The following is a 23,964-nucleotide window of genomic DNA, read 5'->3' on the forward strand; positions in this document are numbered from 1 at the left end:
TCCAGCCTCAACTCTTGCTAATCCCTCCCATCTGCCACCATTCCTGCCGGCAATCCCTTGTTATACCTGAAGAGTCCGTATTTTTCTGATTCGTAGCTGGGCCTCCTCTGTCTGGTGACTTGCTTCAAGGCCCACCTTCAATACTCGTCTGAAGCCCTTCTGAGCAGAACCACTCCCTCCGCGAGGCCATTACAGCCCCTGATCACCCTCGATCACACCTGAGCCCACTAAACTGCCAAGGGCTGTGCTTGCCTCTCCCACGAGACCCGTTCCTCTAGTTGTGCCACTTTCTGGCTGGGTGGCCTGAGATGAGTCCCGTCACCTCACTTACCTTGGCTTCTTATAAAACAGATGCTAATCCTTTACGTTCAAGGAGATTCAGGTTTGTGAAGAATCCCCACAGTGCCAGGCACAGAGCAGGCACCCGGGTCAGGGCTGGTTCATGAATTCAAGCAGTTCTAAGCGACATCCCCCTGCCAGACCCTCAGCAACAGGAGTGGGTGGGTGTCCGCTACAAGCAGGGACTCGATCTGAAGGCGTGAGCCAGCTCCTTAGGACACCCCGTCGTCCCTCCCCAGAGCCCCAGACAAGCTTCACAGACAGATGCCATGTGCAGGATTCACATTTATTGGTTCAAATACAGTACCTAACATCTTCTAGACATGCATTTCACACTAATTGGTCACATTTCCACAGGTAGTCAACTCACAGAAAAGGGCCCATCCCTTGCCAGCTGGCAGGGGGGGAGGTAGCAGAGGGCCTGAGTAGCCTGCAGAGCCCGACTATCATTTGGTCATGCAGGGCTGACGGAGCCAGGCTGGCAGGCAGCCCTTGGCCGGCCCTTTGGGGACAAGGGCTCAGAGACATCCCGTTGACTTGATTCCTACACGGACTGTGGGTAGGGGTGGCCCTGGAATAGGTAGCCCAGGGTTGGCTTGTGGCCACCAGAGCCTGGCGGGAGGGTGGTGCTTCCTGTGCCCTGGACCGTAGAAAGGAAACGGAGGCCTCTTCAAGAGGTGGCTGGTCCCAGCTGGGCAGGTGTGAAGGACTCCCTACACTCGGCCCAGACATTACAACGCACCCACAGCCCCTATCGCAGGCCTGGGATGGCAACACAGACAGAAACACCAACACCCCAGGGCAGGCAGGGTTTCTCTCCCGACAGAAACATGTAAACAGAACAGGAGCTACAGTATTCGTTTCCCACAGGACTTCTCGGAGAGGAATCGACCAGGATGTCACTGAAGAGGTAGTATTTTTTCTTCTTTTTCATGGAAACTTGAGTCAACAACACTATCACCTTATAAAACATTTCAGAGGAAGAAAACAATGCTCACCCAAGGACAGAAATGACCTGGTGACAGACTGGCCATGCTGGCAAAGCTGGCTGCAGGACTTGGCAGACCAGCCTCCACCAGAAACAGCTTTTTTCTGGAGCTCGGAGCAGGCTCTGGCCTGACTCATAGCTTCCCTGAGCCTGCAGCTGAGTCCTGAGTGGGCTGTGGCCCATTTAGGGCTGCAGATCCTGAGGGGGCAGGCCAGACAGGGGCTGGACGGGCAGAGCAGGGCCCCTGTGGCTCGTGTTCCAGGACAGCCAGAGTCTTCAGGCCTCGAGATAGCCTCGGCACGGCCAGAGCAAGCCCAGCTCGCTCCGACTCAGTATGCTCATGGGGCTCCTGCCTCTGAGGAAGCAGTCCACGCCTGGCTCCCCAAGTCCAGAAAAGCTGCTGTTTGTGGCAGCCAAGAGAGGGGTTTCTGGGGACCCTGTAATTAAATACACATCCCTGAGCTGTGGCCCTAGAAACCCTTGTCTCAAGGCTAACCAGTTTCCAGCATCTGGTGGAATGATTGCCGTTTCTCAACCTGAGACACAGATAAAACATCATTTCACAGACACTGGACATAGATGCTTCAAGCCGAGGAAAAAGGGAGGAATGATCAACTGCAAAGGCAGAGGGGGGTGCAGGGGACACTCATGGGTCAATTTGGGGAAAGAGTAGTGGTTTTTTTTGTTTAGTTTTTTGTTTTTGAGGGTTTTTTTGTGTTTTTTTTTTTTTTACTTTAAAAAAATCAATAAAGAAAATAAAAGAGCTGGTCTGAACGAGTGGATTTCTTAATGCAACTGCAAAATTTTAAAAAGCAACGAAGAAAAAAAGACATAGACCTGGGGCCCAGAGCTAAAGACTTGGAACCACTGCTCCCCTTCCTGCCCTACTGGGAGGCCAGGGTCCCTTTACTTGGGCCAACCTTGGACATGGCGGAGATGTTGCCCACGCTGGGCCTGTCTGTCTCCATCTGTCCCACTCCCCAGGAAATCAAGAACAAACTAAAGTAAGAAATAGGTAGCAGAGCAAGGCAGCTAGCTGAGAGCCCCAGGTTTAAGGACCTGGTGACACAGTGGCCATGGCAGGCACTCACTTCCCTGAGAAGGCGGTGGCAGGTGAGAGCAGGCTGGTGTGGAGTGGGTGGCTATCTGCATGCCATGAAGCCCCTCGTTCCCTCCCCCTCCTCCGCCCCCGAGAACAGGAGGGAGGTTCCTGCTGCTGCTTTCTATCCCCACAGGCTCAGCCACCTCCCTCCTGGGCTGGGCATGGGGGCGGGGCTGTCCTTCTGAGCCAGGTGGAGTGCTTTGAGACTAAAATCAAGACCACCAAACCTTGTGAAAGTCTCCAAAAGCCTACAAAGGAGCCAGAGAACAGGAGTTGTAGGCGAAATTCCACGATTCCAAATTTCGTCTTGGGTCAGGAAAACATTGAAAAGGAAAGGAAGGGGAAAGCCGTGTTTCAATGCAGTGCGAGGAGGTGGGATTCTCCTTGACCACACAGCTTTCAGGGTCATATTTTTATGGTGGAAAAATTCTCACTTGAAATGAGTGCTGTTGGTGGCAGGGGATCAGAGAGAGGACAGAAGAGAGGGGAATTAAGAGACCATACACACAACTTTTTCTTCTTCCACTAGCATAAAGGCTACCTGTTAACCAAAAATTATGGGAAGAAAGGCAAAAACACAAACACAACAAACCGCCCCTCCAACCTTTCTCTGTGTCCTTCAAACCAAATTTACAAATACATTTAGTGGCTGACCTAACGTCTCCACGCTGCTAGCTACACTCCTATCATCTCCTCATCATACCTGAGTTTGCAATGCAACACATTAATTTTACCCTGTTTAAAAAAGCCCACGTCACAAAAGGACTGGGTGCAGAAGACATTAAAGGCGGTCCACAGGTCAGGCTCTGGCTCAGAACACACGGCCACTTGGCTCAGAGATTCTGCAGGGCGCTCGGCAATGAATGGGCTCTTTGTTCTGTGGAATCTGCTGCAAACATTTGTAAAAATGGATCTGTACAATGGCAACTTGCAGAACCTTTCCCCCACTCCACAAATTAACAGCTTGCTCTGTCTAATGCCGCATTATTGGAGAGACCTGTTCTTCCCTCATCAGAGAGCAATTTTCTTTGATACCCAACCAACTGGTAAAATGCTTAATTTTAAAGAAAAACCATTTCAAAAAATAATAACTTGACAGATGGAGGTCTAAGCAAAGAAAGAAGCTGCACACAGCAGCCATCTTGGAAAAGGGGGGGTCTCTGATATGTGTCTCCTCCCTACATTGACGAAAGCAGCTCAGAGTCTGACCTGTAGCCAAAGAATGTGATTTAGTTGGTTAAATAAAACATTGGGGAAACAAAAATATTGTGAACTGAGAAATAAACAGATACACACACACACACACACACACACACACACCTTCCCATTGACATGTGAGAACATTCTGATCAGAGCTTTTCCAGAGGAGCACATCTTTCCTTCTCAGAGCAGTCAGGGAAAGGGCATTGAGGAGTAATGCTCTGAGTTTTAGATCCACCAAAGGACAAAGTCATCCCTCTGCTGGGTACCCGTAACATTTCACTGGAAAGAAAAATTACAATCCGACATAGACTGCCCGGGCTGCACACGATGTGGTGGCCCACCGGGCAAGTTTGCGAGGCTGAGCTGGGAAGAGAGCAAATGGCCTTTGACTACACAGGCAAAAGGAGGTGCAGGAGGCCCTGCAAGCCCACCCAGGGATGCACCCCTCTCAGTAGTGAGTCTGCTGCATCAGCTGTGCGAGGTCCCTGGGTGGAGGCAGGGACAATTGCTGTGGGAAGGCAGAGAAGAGAAAAGCACCTGAAAGAGTTCCAACAGCTATGGGGTGGCTGCTGGCCAAAGCCAAGAGGGGAAGGGACACTTCCTGGGACCAGGTGGGGCAGGTAGTGAAAGAACAAGGGCCCAGGCCATAATCTGGAGGGGACAGCCCTTAAGAACATGAGGTAGTTTAAAGCCCCCTTCCCCTCCAGGCCTTGGTCAGCTGGGCCACTCTGGGCCTCGGGCTTTCTGTTGAGGAATCCTGGTCTCACTCTGGAGATTAGAAGAACTTGGAGAGGAATGTAAGGGCAAAAATTCTGGTGGGTGAATGGCCCTCCACTGATGAAAAAAGAGACTGCAGGTTTTGGATTCAGTCCTGGGGTGGGAAAGGGGGAGAAGCAGAGCACTCCAAAGGAGGAGTGTTTATTCTTTTAGCAGTCTGAACTTTGTTCCACTACCCCTTGAAGAAAGCAAGGTGACAGGAAAATGCATCAGTAGTGGGCACCAGAATTCAGAGCATGGCATTCTGCTTAGCTGTTTTTTTCAGAGGGCCAATAGGAAGTCAAATGTATAAGGGAGGCAAGGAGTCGAAGGAAGGTAGGCCTTGGTAGATCCAGGTAAGGAAGCTAGGTAGCTGGTAGTCCCAGCGGAGCTGGCAGGCAAGTCCAAAGGATGACGTGATTGCCAGGACTTTGCTTGGATGAAGTCAGCAGTGGCAGTGGTGGTTCAGGTGGTGGGGAGAGGGCCCCACAACATGGTGTGAGAGCAGAAACCCTTCTCCCTGAGGCCTTGTGTGGAGAGAGGACACCTAACTTAAGATTTGGTTGCTGTGCCCCATTCTCAATTTTCATGCTTTCCAAAGGAAAGAGATGTTCTACATCCTCCTCTCCTGCCTGGGGCCCCCACTTTGCTCAGAGAACCTCCTGGCACCACTTCGCCCTTTTATGGTGTGTGCTTTCACCTGGCAATTCTGTGGCTAGAAAAAGGCAGTTTGCTCTCTGACAGACAAATGCACGAGTCTGCTGAGAACATGTGGAAAAAGGAGGCATGGTCACACCCCTCCCTTTCCACTGAGGTAGTCGTCTTTGTCAACATTATGGAAATAGTCATCTCAGCCCATCCCACCCGCCCTCAAATTACAAAAGAACTATCTCTAAACAATGACAACACTGTTACATTAAACATCTTCACATTCTGTAAACTGCAAGGAAATGCATCGGCTGCATTCACACAAAAGCATGTGCATCATGTTGAAGGCCATACATTCAACTCTGTCGTGAAATAAATATATAGAAAAATGAGCTTAAAAAAACAGACAAACAAACAAACACTCTTCTTGCTACGGAGGCAACCGGAACGCTGCTGCCCCCACAGCCTCCACCTTGGTCTCTCTGGCTCTTTCTTCTGGAGCCTGTCCCGCCCACCCAAGGCTTTGTGCTGGCCTGAGGAGGGGTGCCGGGAACAGCTCACTCCTTGCTCACACTTGTCTTGCAGGAATGCAGCACCACCTTAAAGAGGAGGGGCAGCTGCTCCAAGGGCACATTCACCATTTTTCCTGGGGACAAAGTGGGAAGAGAAGAGTTAGCAGTGGCCGCTAGTGGAAGAGCATGTCCCTCTAGTTGGGCTGAAGAGCAGATGTGGCCTTTTTGAGTGACTGGGGCAAGGAAAGTACAAGGAGTATCACAAAGACACAGACTGGCTAACATCCTGATACCCAGGCCCGTTTTAGGGCCCGAGGTGAAAGTTATAATCATTGCTATTATCCAGGGAATACTTACTCTATGCTGGGTGTTTAAATGCATCATTTCACTTAATTCTCACGCTATTTCTGTGCGACAGATATTACCTTTTATCCCTATTTTACAGATGAGGAATCTGAAACTGAGAGGGATTCCTAGATGTCCTCGTAAAGCCAAAATACCACGAGAAACTTATATCCTGTTTTCTCTTTTTTCCTGATGGACGCTATCATTCTATAAAAATTGCTCTTCAGAGTAGTATAATGGGTTAGTAAAAGTACTGAGAAATCCAGGGTTAAAAAGGACCTACAGGTTTCTTTACTGGAGGCCTTCTCAGAGCACTCGGTGTGCTAATGTACACTATAAGTATTGGGCTGTGGTTCTCCTGGATGCACCGAGAGTCACCTGAGGAGTTAAAAATACTGATGCCCAGGCCCCCTCATACCCACGGAATCAGGCTCTCTGGCGGTGTAACCCAAGCTCGGATATGTCCTAAAAGCTGACCACTGAGCCCAAGTGCTGCCAGGGCTGAGAAGCCGGCTCTGTGGGGAGGGGGGTAATTACTACTCCCCATTTATTTAAGAGAGCGCCTGATGAATATCTCATTTGGTAGAATATCACTTTGAAAATGCTGAGACATAAATATCAAAACATCCTTAAAATTCTAACAGCTGAGCTCCAGTTCACATCTGTAGATTACTCTGGGCCCAAAAAGTAGAATAATTTCTACTAAAAAAGTAGAATAATGTCAAACTGAAAAATTTTCCCTTCAAACTGGCACTGCTGAAGGTGACAGGAGCAGGCTCTGTCTAGAGCTCCACTTCCGAGCACCCCCAGTCGGTGCTGGTGACGACAAACAACCATCTCCACCAATGAAGCCGAGCAGCAATGACAGCCAAAACCCGGCCTTTACAGCCCAACGGCCTATTTAAGTATCAAACTCAGCGGGTGAGACCACAAAACACCAACAAAAACTCCTTTACAAACACAGGATTTGAAAATTATTTTAAAGACATTGCTTTAAATGAACGATCCCCTAAAAACCTATAGGCAATTCTATGAAACAAAGTTAATGTTTAAAATCGAGATATAATTAATTCACATAAAATCCACCCTTTCACAGCTTACAACCCAGAAACAGTTAACTTGAGAAACTCCGAGTCATAATATCGCCAACCAGCAGCCTTGCAGAGCGTGTCCTGAGGTTCAGTGATAAAGACCACAAAGCACCCTGCACAGCACAGGTGTGAGGAAATGCTAGATCCTCCTCCCTACAGAGAAAACGCGCGCTTCTCGTTACAACGCGGACTGAAACCGAGGGCAAGGGTAGGACTGCTTTTATGCAGTTGGTCTTGGGCCTGGAATGAGGATCTGAAAACACTGCTTGCCTCATTCTCTTCACAAGCTAAGAGAAGCAAGGAAGGGTTGGAAAGCCAGCACCCAGAATGTTACCTGCAATGTACCGAATCTCAGGTAAGCACATCATGAGGTCAGGAAAGCGGTTCGGCTGATGTGCGTATTTATATTCAGTGAAATCCTGGCAGATGTACCAGTATCGCTTGTTCAGCTGCTCCAGCTGGGAGGCACTGGTCAGACCCCTGATATCTGGGAAGAGAACCACACAGGATAGGAGAGTGTTTTCTAATGTGGAGGAAACACCAACTCCTGGAATAGATACGTATTTCAGTTATAAGTTATTAAACATTGCCACATAGAGGATCTGTTCTCTTTTTGACATGGAGGAACAAAGTTCTAAATGAGGGGAGAGAAGCAGATAAAGAATAAAAAATACACAGGACAATCACTAGACTGAGCCCCCTGAGAACTAAGTGGTATCTTTCTCAACTTCATACCTGGCTTCCCAGTACAGGGCTTGAAACAAATAGGCACCAGTTGATGCTGAACCACTCACTATCTGACAATCAACCTTTCCTAATTTATCCTTCACAGTATCTTTAAATTTGCCCTTTGCTGGAGCCAATCAGGAACTTTGATGACACCTAGACATTTATGCTTGTACATATACTCACATGGTCTCCTGGGTTTCTGCTCCTACTACTCTAGATAGAGTTCTCTCTCATTTCTTTAAACACACACACCTAACCCCTTTTTTATATATAGATATCCTATATAATATATATGGATATCCTATATAATAAAAGGGTAGTATGCAAATTGACCCTAACAGCAGAACAACTGGTCGCTATGACGCACCAATCACCAGGGGGCAGACACTCAATGCAGGAGCTAACCCCTGGTGGTCAGTGCGCTCCTACAAGGGGAGCGCTGCTCAGCCAGAAGTTGGGCTCCTGGATTGTGAGAGGGCGCAGGCTGGGCTGAGGGACCCCCACACCCAGAGTGCATGAATTTTGTGCACCGGGCCTCTAGTTCTACATATAAATCCTTCCCAGCCTTTGAGGCCCAACTAGAATTCTCCTCCTCCAAGTAGGTGCTACTTCTCTCCCCCAATCTGAGGCTCCAGTAATGTGTCACATGCCATCAGAGTATATTCTTAAAGCCAGGAACCTGGAATCTATTTTATTTTTCAATGTCTTCAATGGTCACCACAGGGCCTGGCCTCTGGGAGGCACACAGATCAATGTACGAATGGTGCAGAAGCAGGAGGAGGTGTTGGGGGTGCGGGGGGAAGTAAGCAAAGAGGTGGGCCGAGAATCTCTGGACGGGGCAACTGACTATAAACAGAGCACTTCAATGTCACAGGCAGCAAAAGAGCCCAGCTCTACTCAGAGCAGAGCACTCGCACGCTGCTTTGGAAAAAAGAGAACACAAATTCTCCTTTGTACTCTGCTTACCAGCAGCTACCAAGCCACACTTAGCAGGTAATACTCCACGTTAATCACATCCAGCATACTTCTAGTTAAAAGCCATGCTTGATATGTGTGTGTGAGCTTTGGTGAACCCCACTCTGCCCTGAAGGGGACTCAGAAGCATGCCAGCCTGTCGCAGAGGCCTTATCTCCAATAGGTTCATCAGTCACTCTGCTCTTCTTCAGTCACTGGCAAACTTGGTACATATTTTAAATGACGCATGTTCTGTCCTTGGTGTCTGCATTGAATGCATTGAAAATGACTAAACAAAGCGAATCCTCTTCCTTCTGCTATGAGTTATAGAGACTGTGGCATTTAGGTCTGAAGAAAAAACCCAAAGCATGCCCTGCACTACAGAGGGGCACAATGCTGATAGGCCCTCTAAGACTGGTACCCATAAGGGGTGTCACATTCTGTGTGACAGTCCTGAGGGGAAAGGGGGGCATGAAACGTAAGGGAAAATGTTCACTGGCAAAAAAAAGGGCCCCTTCTTCACACACCCAAGCACTCACCTTGATTTAAGAAGTTAATTGCTTTCATGCAAGCATATTCCTCATTGCTGACCTTTAGCTGATGGAACTTGTGATACAGGTAGATGAGCCGCTCGATCACCTCCATCCCTTCATCACTGAATCTGGGGAACAGACACAGGTGTTAACAGTGGGCTCTGATGCCAGCAGAGGTCAGGCCAGGGAAGGCAGGTTTCTGACAGCTCTGTAAGGCATCTGACATAGGAAAGAGGCTGAGCTCGGGAGAAATGGAATCCAGAACTATTAGTGAAGAACAGGGGATCCCTGGTTTGTCTAGAGGCCACGCAAGGCAGCTCATACAAGCTGTTATTCCTAAAGTCAGATAGGGTCGATCAAATCTAAATCCAGTTCCATCGTGTAAAAGCTATGAGACCTTGGCCTGGCCGGGTGACTCAGTTACTTGGAGCGTCATCCTGTACACCAAGCATGTCAAACTCAAAGGCTAACATGGCCAAATAAACAAGGTTTAAGTTTATGTGGGCCACAAAAAAACAAAAGCTTCAATTTTCATAGAAACGTGGGTTTATTTCGATAGAGACATGCTGAATATAAAGGGCTGAAATAAACAATTGTTAACATAAAATAATAGAACATTTTAATAAAAATTAATATTTTTTCTTGAACATTAACTTACCAGACACTTAAATAACTGCACAATAAGCGTTAACACAAATAAATCTATTTTTCTTGTTCTCTGAAAGCGAAGTATTTCCTGTTTTGCACACCAAACAAGTCAGTACAAGACTAATGACGTGGCAATTGGCTGCGAGTATTAGTGGAGAGAAATGGTGCGCCTGCGCATAAGGCACATAAGGAAAATGAATGCAACACGATTATTAGTAATCAGTCATTAGCGAATGTTGTAGTTCGTTATTAATAATTATGTATAACGATATTGTAAAAATTAAGTTATGAAATTTTTATTAAAACGTTTCTTATATATCGTTATATTGGCTGGGCCGCAAAAATATTTGTTGTGGGCTGCAAGCGGCCGGCAGGCTGCGAGTCTGACATGCTTGCTGTACACCAAAAGGTTGTGAATTCAATTCCTAATCAGGGCACATACCTAGGTTGCAGGTTTGATCCTTCGTTGGGGCATGTATGGCAAACAACCAATAATGTTTCTCTCTCACATTGATATTTCTCTCTCTCTCCCTGCCTCTCTCTAAAATCAATAAAAGCATATCCTCAGGTGAGGATTAAAAAAAAAAAGCTCTGACCCTTAGAAAGTAATTTGAGCCCTCTAAACTTTGAGGTCCTCCTCTGTACAATAATAGTGCATGCCTGCTCAGGTAACAAGGGACAAAGGAGTTTGGGATGTAAGTGTGGAGAAATATGACATCATTAATATACTGCTACTGTTGAGATGCAGCTTCAGTTTCAGTGGCAGCTGCCTTGTGACTCTATGCGAGCCTCAGCCACAATGTAGAAAAAGCTGCTGATTGTACTACTGTAGGTTCACTGCTTCCAGCAGGGCTGAGGGTATGCACAGTGACATGTTTTATTGGCATCCTTGACTTCAGCTAGGGAGGGAGGGAAGCGTTAACTGAGCCTCCGTGCCAGGCCAGTCTCTGTGCTAGCACTTTGTGTGCATTATCTCATTTAACTTCCTTAGGCCCACAGGTGAGATGAGATTATCATCACCCCTGTACAGATAAGAAACTGAAGTTCAAAGAATAGAGGGGACTGGTCCACAGCATGCAGCTAGGTGGTGGCAGAACTATAACTTGGAACCAGAACCAATTTCCCAAGGCCTTGGTTTTTCAGGTATCTAAGGTGACATCCACTGGCAGAGAAGACTCAAAACTCCTTTCTTTACATTAAGTGTAAGCTCCCTGAGGAAAGACCAAGTTTTAGGCAAAGGAGAGCCAGGATAGGGGACTAATACCCTGGTCATAGAGGGAAAAAATATATATATTTATATGCCTAAGTGACCTTTACGACCTGTCACTATGATACACACTGACTACCAGGGGGCAGACGCTCAATGCAAGAGCTGCCCCCCTGGTGGTCAGTGCGCTCCCACAGCCAACCTCCCCTGGTTCCTCCCCCTGCCGGCCAGCCCTGATTGGGACTGGGCAAGTCGGCTGAGGAACCACATCAGTGCACGAATTCGTGCACTGGGCCCCTAGTGTCTCATAACAGAGATGGAAATATCACCAAACCAAGGAGGGGAAGGCATAATGGGAAAGCCAGCATTTATGAAAACTGGGGTCAGGCCAGCCTCCACCCTTCTAGAGGTGGGCTGGACTGTGGGCCAAGGAGCATTCCAGACAGGTCTTAGATGCATCTCAGCCACAGAGATGCTCAGCCTAAGGCTGCTTCCTGGTAATTGTGTTCAGATCTGGTACTGAACATAATCATACAGCCCCATGCCAGGCAAGAAGGTCCTAACTGGGAAGAGTCCAGGACACCTGGGGACGTACTATTACTTTCTGCATTGACTTTGTAGGCTTTGCAAGGGATTGGCTTCTGAGGCAAGCCGACCATTTTTCTTCCCTGGGGAAAGCCTGGCTCTGGTTGGGGCCAGCGGCACCTGCACTTCTCAAGCACCAAGGGGAGCCGCAGCAGCAGCTCCTTCCAATCGGATCTCTGACCCTCAACCTCGAGGTCAGGCTCCTTGTCAGTCTGAGCTGGTGTTTCTTTCAGTCTGCTGATCTGAAGTTCGATGGCTGACTCCATTTCTCTCTGACCCAACGGCTTTTATGACTTTACTAGGGGCCCGGTGCACGAAATTCGTGCACTGGGTGTGTGTGGGGGGGAGTGTCCCTCAGCCCAGCCTGTCCCCTCTCACATACTGGGAGCCCTCAGGCGTTGACCCCCATGACCCTCCAATCGCAGGATCGGCCCCTTGCCCAGGCCTGACGCCTCTGACAGAGGCGTCAGGCCTGGGCAGGGGACCCTCATTTCCCCCCATCACTGGTTCTGCCCCCAGCCCAGGCCTGACGCCTCCGCCAGAGGTGTCAGGCTTGGACAGGGGACCCCCATCTCCCCCGGATCACTGGCTCTGGTCCCCGCCCAGGCCTGAGGCCTCTGGCCCAGGAATCATGCCTGGGCAGGGGACCCCCATCTCCCTCTGATCACTTGCTCCACCCCCCGCCCAAGCCTGACACCTCTGACCCAGGCTTTAGGCCTGCGCAAGGGGACCATCATATCCCCCCAATCCCCGGCTCAGCCCCCCGCCCAGGCCTGATGCCTCGGCCAGAGGACTTGACCCTCATCACCCTCCGATCACCAAACACCAGGTCGGCCCCTTGACCAGGCCTGAGGCCTCTGGCAGAGGTGTCAGGCCTGGGCAGGGGACCCCCAGCTGCCCGCGGTTGCAGGCTCCGCCCCTGCACAGGCCTAACGCCTCTGGCCTAGGCGTCTGGCCCGGGCAGTGGGGATCTGCAGTGGCAGCGGGGGGCGCCGCGATCACACAGGCTCCGCCCCTGCCCCTGCAGGATGCCTCTGGTCTAGGCGTCCGGCCCGGGCAGCGGGGACCCGCAGCTGCAGCGGCCCCGCGATCGTGGGCTCCACTTTAGGCCCAGGCAAGGGACCCCTAGCTCCTGGGACTGCCAGCTTCGACCGTGCCCAGCTCCCATCGCTGGCTCCACCCCTACTTCCTGCTATCACTGGCCAGGGCGGCAAAGGCGCCTGATTCTCCGGTCATGGCTGGGGGGCAGGGCAAAGGCGGCCCCAGGGCCCTGCCCCCCAGCTCTTAGCTCCCCCCTGGGTTTCTTCCTGCTTTCCCTTTCGCCTCCCTGCATTGTGCCTACATGTGCAAATTAACCGCCATCTTGTTGGCAGTTAACTGCCAATCTTAGTTGGCAGTTAACTGCCAATCATAGTTGGCAGTTAATTTGCATATAGCCCTGATTAGCCAATGAAAAGGGTATCATCATACGCCAATTACCATTTTTCTCTTTTATTAGTGTAGATGATATTTTCCCAGGCTGGCTGATAAGGCAAATTTACTAGGTGTACTGGTTAATAATGCGGATTTTTTTCAATACTAGTATTTTGAATAACCACTGTAAATAAGCGTATCTACCACTGCACCATTTGTTGATTGACTGCTACTTGCCAGGCCCTTTGTTAAATAGTCTACATATGTATTCCAGTGGATATTCCCAACAAATTCCCAAAATGGATGCTAACATCTTCCTTGTTCACAGTGGAAACAAAGGATCAGAGATTACTGCATTCTTACATTTTACCCTCCTAATAACCTGTGAGATAAGTAATATCACCTCAAGTTTGGGGAGAAGAAGCAGGAGAGGTACCTTCCCCAAGGTTACACAGTAACTAACTAAGGGGTGGTGGGCCAAGGTTTAAACCCAAGTTTTCTAATTCCAAACCTGCCATTTTCTCAGCACTACACTGTCTACTCCCTGACTGCCTTGCTCTTAACTGGTAACTACCACAGGGCCTCTGTGTTCCCACAGGAACTCAGGCAGGGCCCCACCCAGAACTGCCTTGCAGGGCTTCCGTGATGCACTGTGCCCAGGAGTGAGGATCCCTCCTCATCACAGTACTTGGTTGGCTACTTCTGTTCTGGGGAGGAAAAGGTCTTTAGTGCAAACTCCCTCTAGTATCTGCTTGGAGGGGTGAGGCAGGGATGGCATGGGGTAGGGTATACAAAAGGGGGGTGTAGGCTGAGCACCAGTGTCAGCATCTGTCTGGTGGCCGAGCAGTGTAGCAAGCAAAGATAACACTCGCCCTCAATCAGCAACCTCTTGCCCCAAGGGCTCACTCTGGCACTACAGCACCTGCAGGTGTGTGGCTACCAGCCAGACCCCTAGCCAGGAGCGCCAACCTGGTTCCTGGCCGAGTCTTGAACTAACAGACACAAAGGAGCTCCTGAGTGTCTGGCCTGAGCATATGCCCCAGCTCTGCCCTTTCTCTCGGGGAAAGCACGTATCTCTTTTCCAGATTTCTCAGGACCAGCTACCACCATGGACCCGCAGCAGTGGTGGGGAATGGCAGCCAGCCCAGCAGCCCCCACTCACTATCCACAGCCCGACTGCAAAGCTTTCCTCCACACCCGCATCCCACCCCTTGATAAACAAATTGTTCTCTGTTTCATGGGCCGGCTTTCTCCTGCAGCCGTGCCTCCTCCACATCTGCCCACTCCACAGTTCTAACGCCCCTGTATTCCCTGTCTACAAATTATCAGCATTCAAAGCCAGAAAGTTGGACAAAAACATCCATTCTTCTTCTGGGTTCCCATGACACAAGCATGCGAGGACAAGGAAAACATTCCTGTCAGGATCCCCCAAACCACTGGACCATTCAGTCAGCAATTGAAGCTGACACTATATAAGTTATGTCCCATTAAGGGGCGGAGAGGCCAGCTGTCCCTTTTTCATTCATCTAAAAGCACCTAACTCCCGGGAGCAGTCACCAGCCACAACCTTAGAGGAACTGCCTGTGAGCACCCACACAGACTACAGGAGCAAAAGTAAGACTGTAGCTCCAGGACACACCCCAGAAAGTCACACTATTGAGAAGGTTAATGAACTTAGTACAGGGTAATGGCAAAGAGCCTGGGTTTTGGAGCACAACAGATTTAGGTAATAATCTCAACTCCAGCTCTCTCTAGCTTCCTAGCCTTGAGTTTTCACCTCTCTGAACCTCATCTGAGGAACTGGAATAATATTGGTGCAACCTCTTAGGGTGGTGTGAGGACTAAAATATGTTGTAAAATATGTTTGTAAGATGGAATTTGGCACAATCAACAGCCTATAATTCTTAACTATTACCATTATTAATAGCATCAGCATCAGCGCTCCTATGATCGCAGCAAAAAGAAAAGCGTGTGTTTCCTGAATGTTATAGCCAGGGTCTGAGCAGGGAATCTGGGAGGGGCCGCTAGTGCTCCTGCGATACAAGTGCCCATTAAGGCCCATCTCGTGCAAGGCATCTTCTCGTGAGAGTGAAGGAGTCTTGATTAGGGCCGGGAGCAGTCACTGGCTGGTGCTACAATCTGCTTTAAATCAAATTCACCCAGGCTCACTGTCTGATAACAGCCTGATTAAGGAAAATGGGCACCATAAATTTGATTCAATATTTGAGAAGAGAAAAGGAGGTGGTCATGCATCATCTGGGAAAAGCCTTTTCATGACAGCAGGAACTCACTTGCACTCAAGTTGTGCAAAAGTAAAGGCATTTTGGGGGAGTGGGATAGCGCAGAAGCTGGCAAGGTAGGAAAGAGCTATGGCCAATTATAGATGCCACACCCTGGGTTTCTAGCAGAGAGGGGACTGCTTTACAGTGATGAACTTGATTCCAGAGGTTCTCATGGCTCCATTTCCTCAGACCGCGTGGGCAGTTCCACATGCATCTCAGATTCAACTGACCCCCAAATCAAATTCAGAGTGGCTCATCTCTCAGCCTGTTCTGCTCAGGCTCCATCATCTTGGCTAAGAGACTGGCAGTATCCCCAACTCTTTTGCTCACTGAAGTCCCACTGACTTTGCCTCTTTGCCATTCCCTGTCTCTGCGCTGCACCATCCCCATAGTCCCTGCTGCCTTGTCCAGGCCTTGCTTTCCTTTCCCTGGGCTAAGGAACAGCCTCCCACCCAGCCACCGTCCGATAGCCTTGTCCATACCAATCCATCCTGAGCTTTAGTCACAGAGCTTCCTAAAATGCAACCTGACCATATAATTACTCCACTTAAAAGTACCCTATGACTATCTCTCTCTCTCCCAATTTTTTCTGGGGGGGAGGCAACCAAAATTTTTGGTGGCCTTAAAAAAAAAGTATCCTATGACTTAATACTAACCATTTACACAATAAAATCCAAATTCTTTAGATTGGCATTTGAGCATCTTTATGACCTATCTTTTCTGTACCTTTCTTTCCAGTCATTTCTTCCCTTATTACTCTGTGCTCAAATACATTCTCTCTATACCCTAATCCACAGGACTGCTTTTGGCTCCCTGAACAAAGCAACTATCCAGGACCACAACTTATAGGACTTTGCTTTACTGTCCTCCTTCCTCCTATTCTCTATAATCTACCAAGAAAAATCACACTTAAAGATGCAGCTCAAATGTCTTTTCTTCTGGGAGCATTCTTTGATAAAGCAAGTAGAGGACTTACTCCCTACAGATTCCTATCTTTGCTTCCAGCCTAAGTCTCGGCTTGTCTTTTTGCCATGTGATTGAGTGTGTCGGAGGGAGGTGTACCCCAGTCCTGTGTAGAAAAGTGTGGGAACTGGAACTCTCTCCAGCTTTCATTGACGAGGATATCTTTTCTTCCCTCTTTCTTGGCGCTCTGGAATCCTAGTCTATGCTTGTACACTATCTTCACTTGCCCCTCAAACTCCACCAGTATCACCTGAGATTATAGACTGTATCTGCTCTGTGTCTATACCAAGAATAGGGGCTCTCACCTCAGAGTCCAAAACCACGTCTGCATCATCTGAAATTCCCACACTCCTCCCCCAACACACAGTAGGTACTCAGTAAATGGGCGTGGAATCAGAACATGTTGCAGTTTAACACGAATATTTTCCATTGAAGGCTTCCATAATTGAGTAAGAATCCTAACAACAAATCTATTTCTTATCCTTGAACCCACTTGAGAGCTCAGTAGCAACATGTATTCGAGTCAGCATTGTTCAACAGAACTTTCCGTGGTGACGAAAATATTCTGTATCTGCACTTTCCAAAATAATAGCCACTGGTGACATGTGGCTATTGAGCACTTGAAATTGTGACGAGTGCAAATAAAGAATTCACTTTTTAATTTTAGTTAACTTCAGTTTAAAAAGCCACCTGAGATTAGCAGCTACTACTAGTGGACAATGTAGCTCTAGATTCTCCTTGGTAAGGAGCCTTCCTAGGAAATAAACATTTCCTCACTAACTCGGCTGTCACTGGCCCCTCTCTTGCTCTTGAGGTACAAGGAATTGGGTGCAGTGGAATGGAGTGCATTATGAAACTCAAAGCCACAGAGAGCCCTGCATGACCAGTGATCCCTGCCTACCTGCAGAAGGCCTAGGAACACCCATCACTCTAGAGCAGCGGTTCTCAACCTGTGGGTCACGACTCCTTTGGGGGTTGCATGACCCTTTAACAGGGGTCGCCTAAGACCATCGGAAAACACATATATAATTACATATTGTTTTTGTGATTAATCACTATGCTTTAATTATGTTCAATTTGTAACAATGAAAATACATCCTGCATATCAGATATTTACATGATGATTCATAACAGTAGCAAAATTATAGTTACGAAGTAGCAACGAAAATAATTTTATGGTTGGGGGTCACCACAACATGAGGAACTGTATTAAAGGGTCGCGGCATTAGGAAGGTTGAGAGCCATTGCTCTAGAGGGAGTAGAACCCACAGACTCACTTTGTAGACAATCCCAGGATGCACTGGTGGATTCCAGACAAACAGGGGACAGGGCTTGCTTGGTCAGCTCTGCAAACCCTGATATATTAGAGCAGGCTAACTGCTATCCAAACACTCAGTCAGCCCCAAGTTACAGAGCAGGAGATAGGAATCTGTTGGAAACAATGAATTAGAGGCTCAAGACAAGGGGTTAGGTCATTTTCAAAATTAGATGTATCTTTTTACAGGACAAAGTGTCAGCTGGGTTCAAAACTATGCCATTTATAGATCATTCTGAAGCCAGTAGGCATCACTAAAAAGGAAATATTAGAAAACAGGGAAGATAGTCAACACTCCCTCCCTCTGCTGTGCACAGGGCTTGAGGGGGTTGGAGTTTTGCTTTCAGCCTAAGTCTCAGCTTGTCTTTTTGCCACGTGATTGAGAGGGAGGTACACCCCAGTCCTGTGTAGAAAAGTGTGGGGACTGGAATCCTACTCTCTCTAGCTTTCATTGATGAGGACATCTTTTCTTCCCTCTTTCTTGGTGCTCTCGAATCCTATGACTTCCATTATTTTAAACTAGAGGCTCGGTGCACAAAATTCATGCAGTGGGCAGGGGGTGGGGGGTGGTGGAGCAGGAGGTCCCTCAGCTTGGCCTGTGCCCTCTCGCAGTCTGGGGCTCTCATAGTCTGGGGACCCTCGCTCCTTACCGCCCACCTGCAGCAGAGGCAGGAGAGGCTCCCACCACTGCCGCTGTGCTTGCCAGCCGTGAGCCCGGCTTCTTGCTGAGCGGTGCTCCCCCTGTGGGAGTGCACTAACCACCAGGGGGCAGCTCCTGCATTGAGCATCTGCCCCCTGATGGTCAGTGCACGTCATAGCAACCTATCATTCCACAGTTCGGTCGATTTGCATATTAGGGTTTTATTATATAGGAGGATTGTCCAATAAAGGTAAATTATTAACATGTCTTTTTAAGCTTTATTTTTCATATGGACAAACTAATAAGCCAGAAAGTTGTATCAACAGATCACTTGTCCTGATTTTGGGTGTCACCATGTGATCCAGGTCTCCAGAGTAAGTAAAAGACCTGCTCTACACAGGGAGGTTAGAAGGATCCTGGCTAGCTGGGATGAGACTTTATGCTAGAAAACATTGAGGAGAACCAACAGTCTCCCAGTCCCATGCTCTTATGATCTCACTGCATCTCAGATGCAGTAAAAGAACCTAAGCTTTGCACAGGCACAGGTTCAAATCCAGGCTCAGGATTCAAACCCAAAACCTTCAAGGGCAGGTCTCTCTGAACTTTAGTTTTCTCATTTATAAAATAGGCATAACCATACCTATCATGCTGGAGGCTGTGACAAACACGGAAGACAATCATATAAAGTGCCAAGCCCAGTGCCTGGCACACAGTAGGTCTCACTCTCCAATTGTAAATTCTATCTCACTTTATAAGCAAAGTTTAGATTTTTGTTTCTCCCAGATACATGATCTTACCTCAGTAATCCAGATGTGATAAAAATAACTTAGCACTCTGCTAAGATTTGCTGCACAATATCATTTATTCCTCAGAACTACCTTGTGGGGAGGTTGTAATTATCCCATTTGTTATTTGTATGATTATCCTATTCTATAAATTCAGGACCTGAGGATCAGAGACTTGACCAAGGTCACAAAGCCGGTCAGTGGCAGAGTAGGGCTTTAATGCTCATCCTTTGGAGCGCCAGGCAAGCCTACTGCTTTGTAGGGATGACAATGGTTTGGTTGCTTGGGAACTGCTCCCCAGCAGTCCTCACCTGTGTAATTCTTCATCAGAGGGTGAATACTTGGCAGTGACATCAGCCAGCTCCCCAAAGATCTGCTTGCTGTAAACGGTGAGGGAGGACAGCAGAATTAATTCCTGCCATGTAGAGCTCAGGAGGCACGTGTAATCCTTGATTGAGAGCTCGCAGAAGAAAGGCAGTTTCTTGATCCAGGCAATCTGCCTAAAGAGCAGCTCGTCAGCCAGGCGGCAAAGCAGGGCAAACAGCTCCGCCTGGGTCACAGCATATCTAAGGAGTAGAGACAGGGGAAAGTCACTTCCAGTGGCCAGAGGGTGAGGAAGGGGGCACAGGGAGAAGAAACTCCTAGGGCACAGAGGGCACAAAGGGGTTCTGGCAGTGGGTTCCTTGCCTATCCCTGTGAATCTCCAGCTCCATTCAATTCAGTCCGATAAAGAGGCAGGACTGGGGCCAGCAGCAAACTCAGGGCCAGAGAGGCAGTTTTGTGAGAAAAGGTTGCTGAGGGGGAACGGAGGCTTAGAAATGTGTGCAGTTACCAGGGATTATGACTTTTAATGTTGGCGTCTACTAATGCTTCATGTGTTAGAGAAAATTCCCAGTCACTCCTGCACTATTTTGGTAATGAGGGCTCCAGCTCCATTAGGGGAATCTGGTGTGCACCTAATACAGTCTGGCAGAAAAATAAGCCTGGTGCCAAATGGCTGAGAAAGACCAGAACAAGTTCCGAAGCTTTTCCTGCTCTCACTGCACCCCCTGGTGGTGAAAGTTCAGGCACTAGAGCAGTGGTTCTCAACCTGTGGGTTGCAACCCCTTTGGGGGTCGAACAACCCTTTCACAGGGGTCGCCTAAGACCATCGGAAAACACATATATAATTACATATTGTTTTTGTGATTAATCACTATGCTTTAATTATGTTCAATTTGTAACAATGAAAATACATCCTGCATATCAGATATTTACATGACGATTCATAACAGTAGCAAAATTACAGTTATGAAGTAGCAACGAAAATAATTTTATGGTTGGGGGTCACCACAACATGAGGAACTGTATTAAAGGGTCGCAGCATTAGGAAGGTTGAGAACCACTGCACTAGCGTCAGAGTTGCTCAGCCCTTCTAAGCTAAGGCAGGAGGGAAAGAGCAGGACATTTCTCAGCTCTGGGCCAGATGACACGGGGGTCCCAGTGTGCTTTCTCTCAAGGCCCCTTGGCATGACTCTTCCCCACACCCACATGTACAGATTTATAAATTTTTTGTGTGGCCTTCTTCTAGGGAGAGATTTGAATTTCCTCTTTGAAATTAGAGACTAGCTTAAGAAACCTCAGGATACCTTCTGGAGGGTTTCTAAGCTTGGAAATACTCAAACAGCACATGCTCCAGGCCAAAGGAGTAATGGGAACAGCAATGGGTAGCCTAAAGGCTGAACTATTATCCACTCAGGTAGAGCTGACAGAGGAGTGAAAGAGTATTTTCTTCCATTCATCCAGGCCTGCAGAGAGCACATGGCACCAGGCTCCATGGGTATTTTGGCTAGGGATGCAGATAGGCTATAACCAGTTGGTGCCTTCAGTGTCTGGCTAAGGAGCCTAGACTTGATGTATGATTATACCCAGAATTATAGCTCATCTCTCGTTCAAGTGCTCAGACCCATACCAGGGCCTGGCTTATCTAGGCCTAAGCAGAAACAAAAGCCATTTATTCCTAATTCCCCAGGGATTGATAAATGGCCCCAATTCTATAAGAAAAGGTGCTCAAGAGAAAAATGAGGAACCACTGACTTCAAGGATAAGCACAGATTCACCCTCTAATACTGAGTCATCACTCACTATTCCTGACATATTCTGAAGCCTGGGACAAAGCAGCCAGGGAGGAAGGTGGACGTAGGGTAGGGAGCATTTTGAAGCTGCAAGGGCTAAAGAGGGCAGGGCTCACTCACCCATCTTCGATCAACATGGGTGTGCCCAATGGCTCCAGGTCCTCAGCTGACACCAGCTGGTGAATCAGACTGTATGACTGGGGATCCAGGCTGCGAGCTTGTGGGGGCAGAAGTGGCGAGTGGGCAGAATAGCTAAAAAGGTGCGGTATGTATTGATAGTGTGGAGGCACAGACATCCCCATGTACTGCTCCCTGAAAGCCATGAATCCATTTAGTTCCACAGACCTACTGGAGAGAAAAGTCTCATGTTAGAAGCTGGCAGGGTCTACTTCCTACCTAAAGGGAATGAGCCAGAAGGTGGCTCAGGTGTTCTTTGCCCATGCAGCCTGTCTCCATCAAGCCGGGAACATAATGAATGGTTATATGCACCTGTCCTCTACTAGACAGGGGCTCTGTGTGTGTACGTATGGGTTACCACTGGACACCCAGGAACTGGCAAAGTAGATATTGAGTAAATATTGGCTAAATGAATTCTTCATACAGGTGCCACGGTTAGAGACTTTTTAATGGATACCAACAGACTATGATGATAAAGGTGAGTATTTTGGTTTTTGCTGCTAAGAAAACTGAAGAAGAGACATGCTAACGCCTTGTCAGGCCACAAACCAAAGCCAGCACTTAGCAAACAAATCTGGCATGTGGCAACAACTCCCCAAACATTCAAAGGAAAGAAAAAACTAAGGAACAACTGAATGAATAAAGGTTACAATATGAAGAGAAAGGCAGATTCTTATCTTTCTTTTACCTGTTTTTGGAGAAATATAGCCACTCTCAACCAACTTTTAAAAATCCTATAGTTTTACCTAGATGCACCTCCTGTAACAGGATCAGCACACTATGGCGCATGGCCCGTTTTGGTAAATTAAGTCTTACTGGGACATAGCCACGCATTCACTGACATACTGTCTCTGGCTGTTTTTGCACTATGATGGCATAGTTGAGTAGTTGAGCCCAGACTGTAGACCTGAGAAGCCTAAAATATTTACTGCCTGGCTTTTATAGACAGTTTGTTGATCCCTTTTCTGTAAGAGAGATTTCTGGGGAAAGAATGCCTTCTCTGGTAGCTGATGGCTGTATTTCACAACTAACTTAAGGTACCATTATTGAACCAAAAGTCGCCAAATTGGTATTCCAGGAAGTCTTACTAGGTTAAAAAGTTTTCCCTATTTCTTAAAATTTAAAAAGTGAAACGTTTAACTCTTGCGGAGGCAGAGAAATTATAACTTCAGTGTGGCTTGTTTTATTTCAGTGATAAAGTAAATGAGAGAAAACAGCTACATTTAAAATGTTATACTGTTAGGTAAAGAATGTATGTACCCAGGTTGCATTTATCAGTCTGTAGGAGAGACCTGACATTTTCAAGGTCCTTAGCAAAAATGGGTTGTGAAATGATGAGCCCTGCCCCAAAAGACTGAGGAAGTAAGGACACAGTGACTAGGACAGACTGGCAGGAAGGCCCAGCACAAACGGTTCCTGGTGGGCCCATTCTCTGGGTGATCTCTAGATGATGCTGGGATGAGCTCACCTGGAGGACATGGTAGAGCCTGGTGAAGGCTGGTTGCTCTCTGAAGCCCTGTTCCCAGGGGAACTGTGGTCGCTGTCACCATGGTTGCTCCAGTGATTGGCCTCTTCCTCAAATTCCTGCCCAGACATGATCCTTTCAATCTCTTCCTCTGATATCTTTGAGAAGGAATTGATACATGTTAGATTGGGTGTTCAGGATTCCTTCTGTTCCTTCAAGACTGAGAACTTATTTCAACTTCATGGGGATTCCCAAACCTTCTAAAGAGAAATGCAGATACCCCCATACTTCCCTCTACCCCCATTCTCCAGGCTCATCACTAATTTAGGATGGCCTGGTTGCTTGCTTCCCAGCACCATAGTTCCCCATAGCCTTCCTCTTGCTTATTTACCTCTCTCAAGCCATAAAGCCTGTAGGGTTCTTCATCACTCCTCTTTGTCCTTGAGTCTATTCTTTCCTACCTCTGAATTGACCCTCTTCAATAATAAAGTATTATTTGCCCTTCAGGACCCAACTCAAATGTCACTTTCTTTGTGAATCCTTCTATCACTACACCTAGACAAAATTTTAGGTCCTTTTTCTGTCCACTCATAATTCCATGCATTCTGAGAGAGGGTTCAAATAGCATAATGGTTAAGAGTATGAATTCTAGAGTCAGACCACCATTGTTCTAATCTAGTTTCTACTTCTGCCACTTTCTAGTTGTACAATCTTGGGCAAGTCATTTAATTATTTGAACCTAAAATCCTTCATATATATGGTGGAGAGAATAATAGTATCTATCTCAAAGGATTAAATTAGTTAATACATGATCACATGTTTAGAAAAGGGCCTAGCCCATAGCAATAATTATGGAAGGCTGACAATGATATCTTCATCATTAGTGTTATTTTTATAGCATTTATGGTAATGAGGCATAAAAATATCCTCTATAAGACCCGAGACTATGACAGGATTTAAAAAAAAATAACTAAGTACTCAATAAATGCATGATGGATAACTGAACAAGTGCTCACTTATTAAGGATCGACCACAAACCTTTGTAGTAAGAAAGCTCAGATAAAGGAATTGATTTGCCCAAGATCACTGGCATGCCCATGCTTGGGCAGGAGTTTGAGGAAGAGGCCAAAATATCCAAATATTCAGTCCAATGCTTTAGCTGCTATACCA

The 23,964-nt window shown here is 47.6% G+C and overlaps 1 protein-coding gene across 3 annotated transcripts in view; it reads right to left on the minus strand.

Moving 5' to 3' along the window:
• Positions 1-617: 617 nt before the first annotated feature.
• NR6A1 (nuclear receptor subfamily 6 group A member 1) overlaps positions 618-23,964 on the minus strand; it is a 176,310-nt gene continuing 152,963 nt past the window's right edge. For 2 of the 3 annotated variants that reach the window (XM_059657987.1, XM_059657989.1), the window contains 6 exons: positions 22,798-22,952; positions 21,273-21,500; positions 19,350-19,604; positions 9,207-9,328; positions 7,319-7,471; positions 618-5,682 (listed from right to left, as the gene is read on the minus strand). In XM_059657987.1, the coding sequence (XP_059513970.1) occupies positions 5,594-5,682; positions 7,319-7,471; positions 9,207-9,328; positions 19,350-19,604; positions 21,273-21,500; positions 22,798-22,952 (1,002 nt within the window). In that variant the 3' untranslated portion in view covers positions 618-5,593. The remainder of the gene's footprint in view (positions 5,683-7,318; positions 7,472-9,206; positions 9,329-19,349; positions 19,605-21,272; positions 21,501-22,797; positions 22,953-23,964) is intronic. The other variant, XM_059657988.1, reaches the window with a different exon arrangement.

The sequence above is a fragment of the Myotis daubentonii genome, chromosome 11, assembly GCF_963259705.1.
Source record: "Myotis daubentonii chromosome 11, mMyoDau2.1, whole genome shotgun sequence".
Taxonomy (NCBI): Eukaryota; Metazoa; Chordata; class Mammalia; order Chiroptera; family Vespertilionidae; genus Myotis; species Myotis daubentonii.